This window comes from Mustela nigripes, chromosome 10 (assembly GCF_022355385.1).
Source record: "Mustela nigripes isolate SB6536 chromosome 10, MUSNIG.SB6536, whole genome shotgun sequence".
Lineage (NCBI taxonomy): Eukaryota > Metazoa > Chordata > Mammalia > Carnivora > Mustelidae > Mustela > Mustela nigripes.
In genome coordinates, this window is record NC_081566.1 from 66,023,932 (window position 1) to 66,042,555 (window position 18,624).

The following is an 18,624-nucleotide window of genomic DNA, read 5'->3' on the forward strand; positions in this document are numbered from 1 at the left end:
AAGGAGACCCACATGTTGTGGTCGTTGCATTTGCGTGCAGGCACCAGAGCCACCGAGCAGGATGTGCTGCGGCCCGTGCGGCCCGGGTGATGTCCGGTGCCAGCGGCTCAGCTCTGACACTGGCCTGGCAGCAGGGCCAGGCTCGGCCTGGCGCGGGTCGCAGGCTGAAATGTAAATGCCAGAATTACGAAGTTTCTAGAAGAAAGCATAGGATATCTCCACAACCTGCGTGTAAAATTCTCATCCACCATAACTCATCAAAGAACTGCAAACGAAAGCTATCATGAGTTGGCATAACCACAGTGTTTACAGACAACTGTGGGAGAGTAAAATGGCACCACTTTTTTTTTAAAAAGCCCTGGCAGGGGCGCCTGGGTGGCTCAGTGGGTTAAGCCTCTGCCTTCAGCTCAGGTCATGATCTCAGGGTCCTGGGATCGAGCCCCGAGTCCAGCTCTCTGCTCAGTAGAAAGTCTACTTCTTCCTCTCCCTCTGCCCTCCCCTGCTCACGTTCTTTCTCTCAAATAAGTAAGTAAAATCTTTAAAAGAAAACTAAAGCTCTGGCAGCTTTTATAAGAGTAAACAAACCGACCAGAGAGAAATCAGGACATACGTCTGTAAGAATGTTCATGACACCGTCATTCGTCATGGCATAAACTAGAGATAGTCCAGATGTCCGTCAGCCCAGCGGACACACAGACAGTGCGTTCCTGTACGGACTATGAGCAGCAGCTAACAGGGAAAAAGATTAGGATTGACATGCTTTTGCCTCCTGGAAAATGAAGTAGGTATACTTTTCCCTGTTCTGTTAAATATGAGTAAAAATGTCTTATTATAATGTCATGTTCTCCATATCCTATATAAAAAGGAGTCTCTAGGGCCGCCTGGGGCTCAGCGGGTTAAAGCCTCTGCCTTCGGCTCAGGTCATGATCCCAGGGTCCTGGGATCGAGTCCCGCATCGGGCTCTCTGCTCAGCGGGGAGCCTGCTTCCTCCCTTCTCTCTGCCTGCCTCTCTGCCTACCTGTGATCTCTCTCTGTCAAATAAATAAAATCTTTAAAAAAAAAAAAAAAAAGGAGACTCTAAAAAGTGGAGAGGAGGAGGCAGACCAACTAGGACTGAGGGTTCAAGTCCTTGGAGTTGTCTCGCCTCGTCATACTGAGGTAAAACCTTGAGGAGCCACCTGGAAATGCTGCTGGACGCAAAAAACGCCCGTGAAGAAAGGTCTGCTTTCCGCAGCGAGGAGTAGGGAAGAGTCAGCCTCGCAAGATGGGAAACTTTTAGACCGTATCCTCCGTCCTCCGGTCAGACACGGCAGAAAAACTGTTCCCTCCCCACAGGTGCCCGTGGGGAGCCTCAGCTTCCCTTCCCAGCCGGAGGTAATGGGTGTCCTACCGTGGTCCACCAGCCTGTCTGATGACAGGGGAAGGCCACAGGATTCGGGACTTCAACCATCCTCCAGTAATAACCTGGCCCCTCCCACCATCCCCCAGCAGTACTGACCTACCAGCACTTGGGTCTCAGTGGAGGTCAAGTGGGGGGGGCCTCCGAACTGGTAGTCTGGACATCTGACTCCCTTCTCTTGCTGGAGCGGTTTTGGGAAAGGCCAGCCAAAATAGAAGGTTTATGTAAAATTCAGAACCTGGTAACATGATAAATGTCTAGGTTTAAAGTGAAAATCGTATGTCATACTAAGAACCAGGGAGATCTTAAACAGTTTTTTATTAAGATTTTATTAATTTGAGAGAACAAACCAAAGAAAGAGCACAGACATGAGCAGAGGCAGAGGGAGAGAGAAAAGCAGACTCCCCAAGGCGGGGCTCGATCCCAGGACCCCGGGACCGTGACCTGAGCCAAAGGCAGACGCTCAACTCACGGAGCCACCAGGTGCCCCTTAAACTGAACTTTAAAAGGCAATCGGTACATGCCAACATCAGGAGGTTAGAACCACCCAAAAAAGACCTTAAAGCATTTAGATTTCTTTTGTAAAAACTATGCCCCCCCCAACACACACACACTCCAGCAAGCAGTAATGAATACGCATGAAGCGCAGAAGCAACAGAAAGCCTCAGCACGGAGAGGGAAGGAAGGGCCAAGTCGGAATCCTAGAGCTGGAGGATGCAGCCAAGGCTTAGGGGCGCTCTTGGCAGCGAGATGAAGGAGGAGGAAGAACCCAGGACCGTCTGAGCGGGAGAGAGCGCGGACCTGAGAAGACAAGAGCCTGAGCCGTCCCGGCCACGGGCGGGCCTGTCCTCCGCGTCCCGAAGGAGGAGGGAGCACAGAGATGAACACGACTCGGGTGGGTAATGGCTGGAGACTTCGCAGGTTCGGCAACGGACAGGAAGCTCCATGGAAGTCGACGACGGAGCCCAGCAGGACACACCTGAGGAGACCCCTGTGCGGCGCACAGCCTTGTCGGAGCTCAGCCCGCCGCAGACCCGGCCACTGTGAGTCGCAGAGAAGTGGACCCCTGCCCGTCAGCGGAGGGCGGTTCAGACAGTAGGGGAGTGCTGGCCTGCGTCCAGGGAGATGGCAAAATGTTTTCCAAGTGCCGAAAGAGGACGTGTCTAGCCCGGCGAAAGAATCCTTCAGGAATGAAATGGGAGTCACGGCCTTCCTAGAGGAAGGAGAATGTCTAAAGAAGTGTTGCCAGTAGACCTCCCCTGGGTAAGGAAGGTCTAAACAGGAAAGAAATACCAGAAGGAACAGTAAGTACATTTATGGGCATATGTGGTAGGCTTTCCTTCTCCTTGGGAATCTCCCAAGTAACTCTTTAATAAATGAAGCACAAAATTTTAACACTGCTGTATTTTTTTAAAATGCACTGAGGCATAATTCACATATCCTACAGGTCACCCATTTAAAGCATACAGTGGGTTTTGGTGCATTATGTCATTAATATTTTTAACTCGTCGTAAGATATGCGTAACTTAGAATTTGCATTTTCCATTGAGCACGTTCACATTATTGTGTGGCCATGACCCCATTCCTCTCCAGAATTTTTTCATCATCCCAGAGCAGAACTCGGTGCCCATTAAATGATAATTGCCCATTGCCCCAGCCTCTGGTAACTGCTGTTCTTTTTATCCCTGTGAATTTGACTATTTAGGTGTCTCGTATGGTGGAGTCATTACAATATTGTCCTTTGGGGTCTACCGTATTTCACTTAGCATAATGCCCTCGGGGTTCTTCTGTGTTGTAGCTCGTGTGAAGCGTTCGCCCTTCGTTGCGTAGTCTCCCCGGTACCCACGCTCTGTATTTTGTTTATCCCTTCATCCGCCGACGGATGTCTCTGTGGTTTCCTCCTTTTTCCAGCTGTGAATAATGCTGCTGTGAACCTTGGTTTACCATTCTCTGTTGAGGATCCCGCGTTCAGTTCTTTTGTGTGTGTGCCCAGCGGTGGGGCTGCTGGCTCCTCCGGTGCGTCTCCGCTTGATTTCGGGAATGGCTGTGCTGTTCGCACGGCAGCTGCTCCACCTTCACTGCCGCCAGCCAGTCTTGAGAGCTGTGTCCACACGTCCTCAGTAATGCTCGTCACTTTGTGTGACTTTTCCTAGTAGCCATCCCGGTGGGCGTGCAGCGGTGTCCCCTGTGGTTCTGATTTGCATTTCCCTAATAGTGACGCTGAGCAGCTCTTCACGCGCTCTCGGCCATTCGTCTATCTGCAGTGACGTGTGCTCGGGGCCTGTCCACTTTTGAATTGAGTCATCTGTTCCTTGTTGAGCCTCAGGAGTTCCACACGGATCCTGGGTATCAGTCGCTTATCGGATATATGATAAATAGACTGTATGACATGGACAGAGAAGAGCACAGAATGTACAAACGTGGAAGCAAAGGGGACACATTTCATTACACCAACTACCGCGCAGAACGGAGCCGCTCTAGTAATCAGGGTCGAATGTGGTTGTGGACGAAGCTGTGTTAAAGTTACAGACTTTTCAAGTGGGGTTTAAAGTGAGGCAGGTGGGGGGCGCCCGGCTGGCTCAGTCAGTAGGGCATGCGACTCTTGATCTTGGGGTCACGAGTTTGAGCCCCGTGTTGGATATAGACCTTACTTGAATAAATAAAACTTAAAAAGACAACTGAGGCAATGGTATAAGTCGGTTGAGAGAATTCGGTTTCAGCTGAGAGAAGCGGCGCGCGGGGACGTGAGAGCATGAGGAGCCAGTTGTACTTAAGGAACTGTTGGTCTGGCCCTTACGGAAAATGTATGGAGGATCCTCAGAAAATGAAAAATAGAGTGATCATGTGGTCCGGCAGCACCACTTCCGGGACCGTATCCGAAGGAAACGCAAACACTCGCTCTGACGTCTGCCCCGTGCCCGCAGCCGCGTCGTCTGCGGTCGGCAGCCGTGCAAGCCGCCGGACAGATAGAGAAGAGGCAGCTCTCCTGGGCTTTGTTTGAAAAGAGGGGAAGAGAGAAAAAAGAGGAAGAGTCTTGCCATTTGTGACAACATGGATGGACCTCGAGGGCATCATGTTCGGTGAAATAAGCCAAAGACAAATAGTTCATAGTCTCCCGCACATGTGGAATCGGAAAAGCAAACTCAGAGGGGGGCACCTGGGCCGGGCGCCTGGCTGGCCTGGTCGGAGAGCACGCGAGCCTCGCTCTGGGGGTTGTGGGTTCGAACACCATGGTGATGTAGAGATGACTTGAAAATACAATAATAACAAAGCAAAAATCTGTTGTAAAAGGGGGGGCTGGTGATCAGCTTTGTGGTTACCAGAAGCAAGGGGCATGAGGAGGGGTGACGGGAGAAAGACGGGCCGCAGTTGGAAGCCGCACGCCAGGCCCGCGCAGAGGCTGTGGGGCACAGCACGGTGACCGCAGTGAACCCCGCTGCGGCCCCGTCGCCCTGCGCACCGTAGGCGAGCCCCGTCCCGGGTGCACGGACATCGCAGTGAGTCGGAGGGGAGATGAGTTAGCTGGTGTGCTGGGGAGAAAGGCAGGAAGGGGAGATTGTGCATAGGAAGAACTTAATTCCAGAAACAGTGGAGGCAGCAGGACTTGAGGGAGCACTTGTCCTGAAACAAACCCGCAGGAAAGGGTGATCTGCTGCTTCACAGGGTTGAGAGAAAACAGTGGGGACACACCGCTGGCTCTGTCCCCAGGAGCAGGTGACGTGATCTCAGGGTTGTGAGTTGGAGCTCCACGTTAAGTGTAGAGCTTACTAAAAATTTTTTTTAAGTTTTTTGAAGATTTTATTTGTTTACTTGACAGATCACAAGCAGGCAGAGAGGCAGGCAGAGAGAGAGGGGGAAGCAGGCTCCCTGTTGAGCAGAGAGCCCGATGTGGGGCTCGATCCCAGGACCCTGAGATCATGACCCAAGCCAAAGGCAGAGGTACAACCCACTGAGCCACCCAGGTGCCCCAAAAATGTTTAAAATCTTAAGTAAATGAATAAATAAATGAGAACAGTTGGGGCTGTATGTCCAAGCTCATGCCGTAGGGTACATGTTTGCGCTCATTCATTCGGAAAATACTTGTTCGATACCTGCTTTTTGATCACTCAGTTTTCTAGAGGTTTGGGACACACCAGTAAGCAGAACAGATGAATATCCTTGCTTCCCTGGGGCTGACAGTTTTCCATTGGGAAGAAAAATCCCACTGTCCATGTCCACTGGGTCGCACCTATGGTCCCTCAGGCTGACAAAACCAGAAGCTCAAATTCTACTTGTGATTTGTTCAGTGAAACTTAAACAGTTTCCTATAAGTATCCTTGGTCATTATTTATAACCTCCTTAATGGCACACATTTCACTGATACACTATTCCTTTCAGTGAAATAGTGCTACAGGTTTTTTAGGGGAGATCCCGGGACACTTTACACAGAACAGGGAAGACAGCCTGAGTAATTGCTGTCATCGAACGATACTCCAAGCCAGTGCTCAGGTCGTGTGTAGTTTACAGGTGAGCTTTAGCTGAAGTCAGTCACTTTATTCTTGGTTTTAAAAAAGAAAAAAAAGCCAATAGGGACGCCTGGGTGGCTCAGTCGGTTAAGCCTTCGGCTCGGGTCGGGTCATGATCCCAGGGTCCTGGGTCCGAGTCCTGCGTCATCGGGCTCCCTGCTGGGTGGGGAGCCTGCATCTCCCTCTGCCTCTGCCCGCCGCTCCTCCTGCTTGTGTGCTTTCTCGCTCACTCTCTGATGAATAAGTAAGTAAAATCTTTAAAAAAAAAAAAAAAAAGGCCAAGTTTTTGTCAAATTTTAAGATCTCTTCTAGAAAAGGACATTGTTACTTTTCTCCTTTCGGTTGGGAACTGCCCTCACCTTCACGACGCGCTCTGCCCAGTGCCCTCACAGCGGACTGCGCCGTGATGTTCCGCCTCGGGGTCCGCTGTCACTTCCTCCTGTCGGGCTTGACTTCGTGAAAGAAAATCTTCGTGACTTCCCCCTTTCAGATTGCAAGGTCAGCACAGGCTTCTGAGCTTCCGTAGTGTCTGTCCTCTTGAAAATGACTTCGTTGCACAAATTCAGTTTTCTTTTCTTTTTTTTTTTTTTAAGATTTTATTTATTTGAGAGAGAGAGAATGAGAGAGCATGAGAGGGGAAGGGCAGAGGGAGATGCAGACCCCCCGCTGAGCAGGGAGCCTGATGCGGGACTCGATCTCACAACTCCAGGATCACGACCTGAGCTGAAGGCAGTACCTCAACCAACTGAGCCAGCCAGGCACCCCTATTAATTTATTTTAGAGAAAAAGAGAAACCAGGGGAAGGGGCAGAGGGAAAGAGTATCCAAGCCAACTCCCACTTCCAAATCGGGGCACCACGTCACAACCCATGAGACTGTCATCTGAGCAGAAACCAAGAGTCAGATGCTAAACTGACTGAGCCACCCAGACACCCCAAGAAAGTATTCTTTTTTTTTTTTTTTTTTTAAGATTTTATTTATTTATTTATTTATTTATTTATTTAAGATTTTATTTTTTTATTTGACAGAGATCACAAGTAGGCAGAGACGCAGTCTGAGAGGGAGGGGGAAGCAGGCTCCCTGCTGAACAGGGAGCCCGATGCGGGGCTCGATCCCAGGACCCCAAGATTATAACCTGAGCTGAAAGCAGAGGCTTAACCCACTGAGCCATCCAGGCACCTCGAAAGTATTCTTTTTTAAAATTTTTAAGATTTTTATTTTTTTATTTGAGAGATCGGGGGGGCAGAAGGAGAGTGAGAAGCAGACTCCCCATGGAGCAGGAAGCCCAGTGTGGGGCTCAGTCCCAAGACCCTAGGATTTGACCTGAGCCAAAGGCAGACGCTTAACTGACCAACCCACCCAGGTACCCCATTGAGAAAGTATTCTTTTTAAAAATTTATAACGTTAAATTTAAATCTTTTTTAAAATTTATAGCGTTAAATTCTCTAAAAATTATAAAGTTATAATTTAAAGAATTATAACTTCGGGGGGCACGTGGGTGGTTCAGTGAGCTAAGCCTCTGCCTTCAGCTCAGGTCGTGATCTCAGGGCCCTGGGATGGAGCCCTGTGTCAGGCTCTCTGCTCAGCAAGTGGCCTGCTTCTCCCCTCTCTCTCTCTGCCTGCCTCTCTTGACTACTTGTGATCTCTGCCAAATAAATAAATAAAATCTTCAAAAAAAAATTTATAACTTACTGGCTTCTCCCTCACTGTTTTATACCTTCTACAGAAAACACATTAGATACTGCTGGCAAAAAAAAGGGATGCCTGGGTGGCTCAGTTGGTTAAGCAGCTGCCTTCAGCTCAGGTCATGATCCCAGCGTCCCGGGATCGAGTCCCACATCGGGCTCCTTGCTCAGCAGGGAGCCTGCTTCTCCCTCTGACTCTGCCTGCCTCTCTGTCTGCCTGTGCTTGCTCTTGCTCACTCTCTCTCTGACAAATAAATAAATAAAATCTTTAAAAAAAAAAAAAAGGAGTCAATTCTTTACATTAAGGGGTTTATCATATCTGCTGAAGATCAATTTTGTCTTTTTAAAAAATTGTATTTATATTGTTAAGAAACAATATATACTTGCAAAGCAATTTGTAGAGAAGGGTATGAATTATAGATAAATCTCCCCCTACCAGAGATATAATAACTTAGTATATACCCTCTCAAACTTTTTCCTTTATAAATATGTCTTCCAATAATTTACTGTAAAATTTTTCAGTAAACAAAGGCCTCTGGGGTGCCTGGATGGCTCAGCTCAGTCAGTTCAGCAGTCTACTTTTGGCTCCGGCTCCGGTCTTGATCTCAGCGTCCTGGGTACAAGCCCTGGGTTGGCCTCCACGCCGGGTGTAGAACCTATTTAAAAAACTTTAAAAATTAAACAATAAGCAAAAAATTGAAAATACTCTGTAGTGAATGTGCAGTATCCCATCACTAAATTCTGTCATTAGCATTTGACTTGGATTTATGTATCCGTCCGTTAGTCCACCTGAGTTTGGGGGGCACGCCGCAGTAAATCGCAGACAATGATACACTTCCCTTAAATATTTCAGCACTCATGTCAGAACCAAGGTCTCAGGGGCAGAGGGATAAAGAGGAGTCTCAAGCAGACTTCCCACTGAGTGTGGAGCCTGGTGCAGGGCTCCATCCATGACCCCAAGTTCGTGACCTAAACCAAAACCAAGAGTTGGCTGCCCAACCGACTGAGCCACCAGGCCCCCAATTTTTTTTTTTTTTAAGATTTATTTATTCATTTGAAAGAGAGATTGAGCACGAGCATGGGGAGGGCCAGAGAGAGGGTAGAGAACCTCAAGAAGATCCCGTGGGGCCAGTGAGAGACTCGTGACCGCACACCCCGCTGAGCCACCAAGGCCCCCCACGAATAGCTCTTAAATGTTTCAAAGTGTCTTTTTCTTAATGAGCTCATGCCCTATTTTTTCTTTTTTTGCAACTTGGAGAATGTTTCCATTTGAGTAAATGTGTATCTCATTTTATCTCTCCAGTTGCCTATTCTTACCTGAATGTACCAGAGTTTGCTGACCTTTGACTTCACATTGTTTCGGCTTCCTCACGGCAGACTCTGCAGGCAGACTGCAGTCATGCGTTCCGCTTTGCTTCCCTGCGCAGGAGACTCTGGTCTGCTCCCAGGTGCAGACCTTGTCTTGTGTTACTCTAACTCCACAAGTTACTTCTCCACAATATACCTGTAATCCATGCTCATGTGTCTTCAGATTTGTCAGATAAACTCATTACACATTATGTGTTAACACAAATAGCATATTTTTATGAGAAATAACTTTTCCAAAGAAATATTCCATGCAGAAAGTGACTTTATTTTCTATTTTTGCAAATTTCATTGTTGTCTAGTTTAATGTAAGTCAACTGAATTTTCTGATCCATTTTGGCAGTCTCTTATGATGTTACTTTGGCTTAAGTACGTGAAGAAATCTGTCTCCGTGTAGGTAATAAGTATGTTATAAAGGATAGGATAGGAGTATTTAATAATTCAGATAATTCTTCTTTGACACTCTAGCAAAATATGAGTGTAATAGTTCCTTAGAGGTGAGTTGCATCATAGACTATGAAATCGGTTAACTTTTTGTTTTCTGTTCCATTGAAGTCCATTGGTCTCTCTTGGCATTTGAATGGATTCTCTACCCAGGTGTGGTGTTCCCACTTCACGTGTTGGTCCTTAAGAAGTTCCGGTTCCCTGGGACGCCTGGGTGGCTCAGTTGGCTGGACGACTGCCTTCGGCTCAGGTCATGATCCTGGAGTCCCGGGATCGAATCCCGCATCGGGCTCCCAGCTCCGTGGAGAGCCTGCTTCTCTCTCTGACCTTCTCCTCGCTCATGCTCGCTCTCACTGTCTCTCTCTCAAGTAAATGAATAAAATCTTTAAAAAATAATTAAAAAAAAAAAAAAAAGAAGTTCCGGTTCCCTGAACTGTGTTGCTCTTGCGTTCCCTGCGTGCGTCCACAACCGTTCGCACCGGTCAGTCCTCCCGCTTGCTTTAGGAGGAAAGTTTAAAGAAAACTAAAGATTCTCGTGGTTGGACACACGTTTTCCAGATCTCCCGTATTCACTTCAAACTCCGTTTTATCACTGGAAACAGAAATGTTCCGTTGTTTCTTGAAGTAAGAAGCTCACTTCGCTCGTCCTCATGCTCTGAGTCCGCATGACCGGAGTCGCCCGGCCGTGCTTTCCCGGACACGGGGCGCGTTCCGGGGGAGAAGCTCGCGCAGCTCGCGTGTGCGCAGGCGCGAGCTGGACTCGGCCGCCCAGGGCGCGGCCCGGGTGCTGGCCGCATCCTTCCGTGCGCCTTGCGGAGTAGCCGCGCTTTTGGCTTGTGGGTCAAGACTTAACACATGAACTTTTGAGACACTGGCATGGTTCATGTCCATCAGTTCCGTTCTTCTAGTACAGCGTTCCGCTTGCCTTGATTCCTACTGAGATGCCAGTGGTCTTACTCACCATTGCTTTTACAGCATTGGGACAAACGTCCGCGTGGTAAAGACGGCGTGTAACGCCTCAGTGAAACCAGTATAGCAGTGGCCGCATGGTACTTAGCGGTAAGACGGTCTTTGCCCCTTGGGTCCCCCGCATTCACAGAACATTGAGAACTGCTCGGCTGGAGTCGGTCAGTGATGGGGTGAATACCCAGGTAACAAGGAGGTCAGCTTCCTGCGAGAAGCAAGTTTACTAAAGGGCAGAAAGGTCAGAGAGTGAGGAAGCCGCAGCGTCCTCTTCAACGTAGAAAGGGGCTTTTGACTTTTACGAGCAGTACTTCTTGGGGGGGTTAACATCACAAATTTGAATGTAGATACTCTTGAGTTATTTAAATTCAGGGACTCCTATCTTAGAAAATCTTACTTCCCGTTTTTACAGACAGTCTCATAGTATGTATAATAATGTTGGAGAACAGCTGCCAGATGCTGTAGTTAATAATTTTAATAGTCCAACAATTGTTAGTTTTAGTTGGCTTCATAATGACCGGTGTATTTTTTGGTAGTAAGTTTGCCATGTTCATTGTTCTATGTAGGCTGCTCTCAAAACATCCCCTCAGCCTTTACCACCTGGAGCACAATGGAATAGAGAGTAGCTAAAATGAAAAATTGGTGACAGAAAAGTTCCTAAAATTAAAAATTAAATGTTTATTTTTTCTAGTCAGTGCGTATTAGATCTTGTGGCTGTTTGACCCTTTGTATAAATAGATCCTGAAATTGATAGTATTTCTTTGTTTCAGGAAAGTATCTGAGGCAAAAGAGAATTGACTTCCAGCTCCCCTATGACATCCTTTGGCAGTGGAAGCACAACCAGGTACCGGGCCGGCCTCCTCTCTCAGGTTTCCTTCTCCAGGGCGGGCGGGGGGGAGTGCGAGCCTCGGTCCGCCTCCGTGTTATGCTCTGTGCCCTGTGCTCTCATCTTAGGAAGTATCGAGACTGTCCCTGTGAAGGTTAGAGACGAAGAAAAATGAATTTGCATCCATATCTAATGTGGCCTCTTTGCCTTTACTCATACTTCAGAATAGCAGTGAGTGTCTGCTTTCCTGGGCAACTTCTGTTTCTGGTCTGCACTTCCTCTGTGGTAGCAGAGCTCCGTGCTGTGAGGCTCCTGTTGGATGCACATCCCAGGAGGGTTGTGACGCGCTGCCGGCAGCACTAAGAAATGTCAGGCTTTATTTGTGTTGGCTCCTTCCCATCGTTTGGAATTTATTTTTCACATACAAAAGAGACTCTCCTACCAAAGGAAACAGGAAAAATGTTTAACACGCATACGCTTTTAAAAGATCTTTATGTTGGGAACTAAAAATGGGAAGGCGCTGTTTTTCTCTGCTTCTTCCCTAATGGAAAAGTTTCCCCTGGCAATTTTTGTAGTTAGCCGTAGGCCAGGCCTCATGTTGAGAACAAGCATCAGGAAATAGAAGTTGTCATACAAAGGAGGTGAACAGCTCCTGACCTTTGCCAAAACTCCACCAAAGTTAATTTTGGAAAGCCAGAAGCAGTGGACATTCCCCTCTGCATTCTCTTCTCTTGGTGGCCTCTCTTGAATTCTAAGAGGATCAGTTTGTTAGATACCTGTCTCCGAGTTCATGACCGTGAAGGAGACCGTGCTCCGACGGTCCTGCTGAGAAACGGAGGTAGACTGCTTTGCGCGGGTCAGTCCGTCCTCTCCGAGGCTACAGTGCCGCTGTCGTCGTCCTGCCTCTTACTGGACAGCACTGGACAGCTGATCACCCCTGTCTCATACCTTCCTTTTTTCCTTGTTGTTGTTTTTTCCCCCTGAATGCCTTCTTAATTGCAATGAGACTTCCCTTTCCTGCCTTCCCTCTCCCCTGTATTCACTAAATTAATTGCCTTAATTAAAATGTGAAAAGTGTTTTTCTGGAATACCCACACTGAAAAGGCCATGGTACTCCTCTTTTTAACTTCATGTGCTAGCCAGACCATCTCAGCAAGCCCTCTGAGTGTTTTCCTTTCTTTTCATAGAGGCAAAGTGAGTCTTAATGTATCGAAAAGAGTAGCCTCGTCCTGCAGGGTGGTTTCCCCGCAGGGTGGTTTGCGTGTGCGCCCGACCACAGCGCGCACATATTCCCGGGAAGCTCTTCCACGTTCGTTCTCTTATTGAATCTGTTTCTCTCGTCCTGATCCAGTAAGTCACTTCTTATTTCAGGGTAAAAAGTGATAGCACCAAGAATTTCCCTCAAGTGTATCCAACCCAGAAAGTCTTTCTTAAAAATATTCCCATACAAGCAGAGCATGTGAATAATTTCTTATATTTTTAGTGATTGATGCTGCTGTCTGGTATTCGAAGTTAAATGCTATATCTAGATTTTTCTTTTTTTTTTCTTCTAGCTGTACAAAAAGCCAGATGTCCCACTATATAAAAAAATCCGTTCAAGTGAGTAACTTGAGAGCTATTTTTTTCTGCCTTTATATCATCAGTGTTCTTCTTAGCCTGGCACTTAAAAAATTTCCTCTATGTTCACAAGTTACTCTTTGCTGTCTTCTCTCGAGATGTCTACGTTGACGTCAAGCCCCTTTCTGGTTACGAGGCCACCACATGTAACTGTAAGAAGCCAGAGGATGACTCCGGGAAGGGCTGTGTGGACGACTGCCTCAACAGGTACTGTACTGAAGTGACTTCTCTGAAAGCATGGGCTTCAGGGTAGATGACACTTCATTTGGAGGGAAAAGTTAAGCTCTTTTATTTCCTCTCTTGAAGTTGCACAAAGCTATATAAAACCTAATTGACGTGTCTTGGGCTGGTTCGGCAAAGTACCATAGACCTGGTGGCTTAAACAGCAGAAATTTGTTTCTCACAGTTCTGGAGACTGGGAAGTCCAAGATCAAGATGCAAGTATTTGATGTCTGATGAGGACCCACATCCTGGCTTACAGACAGCCACTTTCTCCTTGTATGTTCACATGGCCTTGCCTGAGCGCATACTTATGGAGATAGAGCTTTCTGTTCCTCTTCCTGTAGGGACACTGATTCCTGCGTGCAGTTCCTGTCCTCATACCCTCAGACAAGCCAGCTGCCCTCCCAAAGGCTCTGCCTGCAAATCACCATTACACCAGGGGCCAGGGCTTAGCTGTTCATTCTGGGGAGACACAAGCATTCAGCCCACGACATAAAGTATTCAGGAAATTTTAGAAAATTTCCTAGATCTCCGTACGTGGTAGCCATAACCAGGGAGCGAGGTAGGATGGTGACGGTGAGGAGGAAGAAAGCCGTGATGTACTCCGAGGGAAGACCAGGCTGGTGAGCCACTCGCGTACGCTCACAGGTGCACAGGCGCTGACTGGGCCAGTGGCTCTGATGAAAGGTGTCCATGCTGTCGCCAGAGGGCGGGTCTGGGTCTGGCTAGTTTGGTGATCAAAACTGTGATTTTACTTTGGCGCCATTGAATTCTAAATGACATGGAGATTTCAAAATGGAAATGTCTGATGGAGACCCAAGAATGGAGATCGAATTTGTTGGGTTTTAGTTATATATGCAAATTTATAGTAAAAAAGAACCAGTGAACTTAACATCAATAATTCCTCTTCTGGATAGTTTTCCTGGCCAAAGACAACTGCTTCCCCAGCGTCTGGTCAGTTGTCCTGGGGTCTGTGGGAATCTGTGTTTTAAGGCCTCCTGTGACCGCGCACCAGCTGGAGCGTCCTGCTCACCGCGCCGTCGGCCCGTCACCGTCTTGCACACGCACGCGCAGTTGCCGGGTCACAGCTGCCGGCCTGGTCTGTGCTGTGCGCAAATTGTTCTTTACTCACAGACCTTTTATATGTATGCTTTTTTTCTTTTTCGATCTTTTTTTCTCTTTTTATATATATACACACTTTATGTGTATATGTGTATTATGTGTGTCGGTGCAGTCCACAAGCTCACCGTTGTTAGTTCTCTTACCTTCCGCAGGTTGACATGCCCAGTTCGCAGCCCCTGCGCCTCGCCATTCCGGTTATTCCCAATGTTTTCTATTCAAAATTGCGCTACTGTGAAACTGTGTGGATTCCTCTTTTTATTTTTAACCCTTAAGGTGTATCCTGAGACGAGTTATCTGTACAGACTACATGAACGTCTGTGCCATTCTTACTGCATCTCGTACTGACTGTACACGGTGTACTGACTGTGCCCAGCAGCTCTCATGACTTAGTGCAGTAATGTGCGGGATCACCACCGGGTGTGGATATACTCACGTCCCTGTAGTTCCCTCCTTTAGGCAGTCACATCTAACTTCATTTTGGGTGCTTTAATAGTTCATTGGTTTAATGTTTGGGACTATATGTCTTTAAAATTGCTTAAATTTGCATTCCTTTCTATGCTAACATTACTGTTTTTTAATATGATATTGTATTGTCTACGAAATTGCCGTGGTATAGCTGCCATCACATTGGTGAGTTCCTCTCTTTTTCCCAGTAGTCTAATGAGATAGGTAATAGTTTTATATTTTATAAATGAAGGATTTTAGAGTTTGGATAGTAAGTTGCCCATATTATATACGGCACTTTACTGATAAACAGAATTTGAACCCACGTGTGTTTGATTCAAAACTCATGTTCTTTCCAATGTATATACTGTTTATTGCATAAGTCATTAGTCTTTTAACAACATAAAACTGAAATCTGAATGTCTGCATTTCCATAATTATGTTGGTCATCTTACGTCATTTTTTATATAAAGAGTTTTATTTATTTATTTGACAGAAATCACAAGGAGGCAGAGAGTAAGAGGGAAGCAGGCTCCCTGCTGAGCAGGGAGCCCAATGCAGGGCTCGATCCCAGGACCCTGAGACCATGACCTGAGCTAAAAGCAGAGGCTTTACCTGTGGAGCCACCCAGGCACCCCTGTGTTGCCTTTCTTTAAAAAAAAAGTCAAATATGGTGCTGCCAACTTTGTGAGACTAGAAACCCTACATCCCTACAGACTCATGCATCTAATGAAAGAAGGGGAATGCACAAATACCTAAGAAAAATGAAAATATATTATTCAGTGGATGCTTCCATATATATTTAAAAGTAACCCACACAAAAATTTAGTTAAATGAAAGACCTGAAATGTCTTTCCTGTCTTAGTAGTCAAGGCATTGTAAATATTTGTGGGGAAAACTCAAAGGTCTGTTAAGATTCAGGTTTATGTCTATGTAAGGCTCATGTAGCCCAAAGGAAACTGAATTCAGGATGGTCTTAAAAACAAGTAATGGGTTTTTATAAAATATTTTTAGAACATGGCCTCCTCTCTTCTAAACACTTAGGAATCATCAGCATTGTTTATAAATTCTGTAAGACCTTTCCTGCTTAATACTTGTGTCTGTAGGGGCGCCTGGGTGGCTCAGTAGGTTACAGCCTCTGCCTTCGGCTCGGTCATCTCAGGGTCCTGGGATCAAGCCCCCCATCGGGCTCTCGGCTCGGCAGGGAGCCTGCTTCCCCCTCTATCTCTGCCTGCCTCTCTGCCTACTTGTGATGTCTCTGTGTCAAATAAATAGATAAAATCTTTAAAAAGAAAAAGAAAAAAACCTTGTGTCTGTACACCATCCATATTGAACCCATTACTGCTCCAGAACATTCCACGTTCCCTAGAGCAGAGTCTCATAATTCATTTCAAGCTGCTTTTCAACCCCGTGTCCATTTGTTCACAACACGTAGAGAGCCCACCCTCTCAGCGCTCACAACAACAAACATGTTGTATAACAAAGCCAAATACTTAAGGGGAGATAAAGCGGTATTGCCCAGGAAGCCTTGTAATGCCACTGGAAGTGCTGACTCCTGAGTTTACAAGACACAGACTGAACCTCAGGGTCCCTGGCTAACCCGTGGGGGCCCTGTGTGAGCGCCTTTGCGGAGTACAGTTTACTTCCGCTTGTCCCCACAGGGAGCATCTCCAGGACCCTTCACCTTTTGCTACAGAAGAGCAGGAGGCCTTCAAGTTCTTGGTCCCCAAAAGCAGGGAGGGTCCTCTCCCATGCGTCCAAGGCCCACTCCTTCCTGACCTGGCACGATTTCTAGCAGGACGATTTTTCATGTGAAAACCGGTCTCTACTCAATGGGAGATGGCCTGACCTCCGTAGCTATTAAGTCAGTCTCACTAGTACACTTGCTAGTGACTCTTAAACATTAAATCTCACCAGGTGAGGGAAAGAGCTTTCTAATCTAGGTCTGCATCGGGAAGGAGAATTCTCTCGTCTTACAGTGAACGGCATTCTGTAGCTAAAGTGAATGGCATTGTAGTAGCCGGCCGGCTAGCTCTGGGCTCGAGCCTGCCGCTGCTGAAGTTAACGGCAGCTTGTGCTGGAATCAGCGCCGACGGGTCATGGTCTGCAGCACGTGCTTTCACATTGTGATCCGTTTGCAGTTTTGTTTTCCAGACACGATAACTAGAATATGTTCTATTTTTTACATAAAGGGCTTATCTTTTTTTTGTTTTTGTGGGGTTTTTTTGAAGATTTTGTTTGTTTGAGAGAGACAGAGATAGCGAGAGAGAACACAAGTTGGGACAAGAGAGGGAAGCAGGCTCCTCGAGGGAGCCCGATGCGGGGCTCCATCCCAAGACCCTGGGATCATGACCTGGGGCTAAAGCAGCTGCTTAACTGACTGAGCCACCCAGGCAACCCCAAGGGCTTATCTTGATAATTGAAACAAATGGAATATGTTTCAGTGCCTTCAATGGAAACCACAGATTTTCAACAACCTCTAAATGAGTGTTCTCCAAAAGAAATTTTTAAAAATTGATTTTAAAATCTCTTTCATCTCAGCACTCTGTTACATTGTAGTTCTTTTATCCACATAAAGCTTATTGTTTTGTGTGTTTTAAGGTGTGATGAAAATTCAGGTGGGGTATTGTGAAGAGGGGGTTACAGTTGAAACTATGAGCATGAACAAGCCTTCCTCTTTTTTTTGTATTTAAATCCAATTAATTAAATGTAGTGTCTTACTAGTTTCAGAGGCAGAGTTCAGTGACTCGTCGGCTGCATGTCACACCCGGTGCCCATGACGTCTTTCATGGCCGTCACCCAGTTACCCCAGCCCCCCATCCTCTGCGAATGAGCCTTCTAAAGATAGGAGGAGCAGGAATGTGCCATGGGAGGGAGACAGGGAAAAAGGATTTCTGGAATTTTTCCAAAAAAAAGAATTCGTTATTGGAAAGGTGGGAAATCCGTTATCACAGAAGATGGAGGAGGAAAGCATTTTGAGGCTCAGTGGGTGTCAGTCGCGTTCACGGAGCAAAGAATTCACTCGAAGAATGAAAAAAGGTAGCGAATTTGGCCGTAATGTAGTGTCTTTCTCACAAGTTCAGCTTAGAGTCTTGAATTAAATAGTCTGGTGGTCGGAGTTTTCTCTGCTTCACTGCTTATATATGTGATCTCACACTGTTTCCTGACCTCTAGAAAAGGATAATGTTTATTTGAAGAATGGCTGTGAAAGTACTTTATATTATAAAATGTTAAATGCTTTCTCAACACGATTTGTAAGTTACGATGTGGATGTGTGTGTGTCACATGAACTATCATGTGATACTCTGATCTGCCACCTCATTCTTGATCTCCTTTGTTTTAATCATGTTCAGCAGCCTTACTATGATTCCAAACCAAACACCAAAACTAAATGGCTTCTCTGAAAGATTGAGAAATACAAAAAAAGGAAAGCAGTTAGAAGACGTGTGCATACCAACTTTTCTCTCCTCTATTGAGAGGTTTTTGCTTGTTAATTTGCTAGAGGTTGTAAGTTCAGCTAGTACAGAGATTGGAAATGTTTCCAGTATGGAGATGTCATTTACACTAATGAAATGTAAATTTTTTTTTTTTTTAAGATTTTATTTATTTATTTGACAGAGACACAGCAAGAGAGGGAACACAAGCAGGGGGAGTGGGAGAGGGAGAAGCAGGCTTCCCGAGCAGAGCAGGGAGCCCGTTGCAGGACTTGATCCCAGGACCCTGGGATCATGATCTGAGCTAAAGGCAGACGCTTAATGACTGAGCCACCCAGGCACCCCCATGAAATTTAAAATTCTTATAAAACAACAACGGTGCAGGGGCACCTGGATGGCTTACTTAGGCTAAGTATCTGCCTTCAGCTCGGGTCACGATCCTAGGATTCTGGGATGGAGTCCCACATCGGGCTCCCTGCTCAGCAGAGGGTCTGCTGCTCCCTCTGCTCCTCCTGTCCTCCACTCATGCTCTCTCTCTCAAGTAAATAAAATAAAATTGTTAATATTTTGAGAGAGCAAGAAAGAGAAAGAAAGCACAA

General features: G+C 46.6%; 1 protein-coding gene across 3 annotated transcripts in view; it reads left to right on the forward strand.

The window, feature by feature from the left end:
- Nucleotides 1-18,624, forward strand: part of ASH1L (ASH1 like histone lysine methyltransferase) — a 180,968-nt gene that overhangs the window by 134,881 nt on the left and 27,463 nt on the right. For all 3 annotated transcript variants that reach the window (XM_059413755.1, XM_059413757.1, XM_059413756.1), the window contains 3 exons: nucleotides 11,131-11,204; nucleotides 12,740-12,785; nucleotides 12,902-13,010. In XM_059413755.1, the coding sequence (XP_059269738.1) occupies nucleotides 11,131-11,204; nucleotides 12,740-12,785; nucleotides 12,902-13,010 (229 nt within the window). The remainder of the gene's footprint in view (nucleotides 1-11,130; nucleotides 11,205-12,739; nucleotides 12,786-12,901; nucleotides 13,011-18,624) is intronic.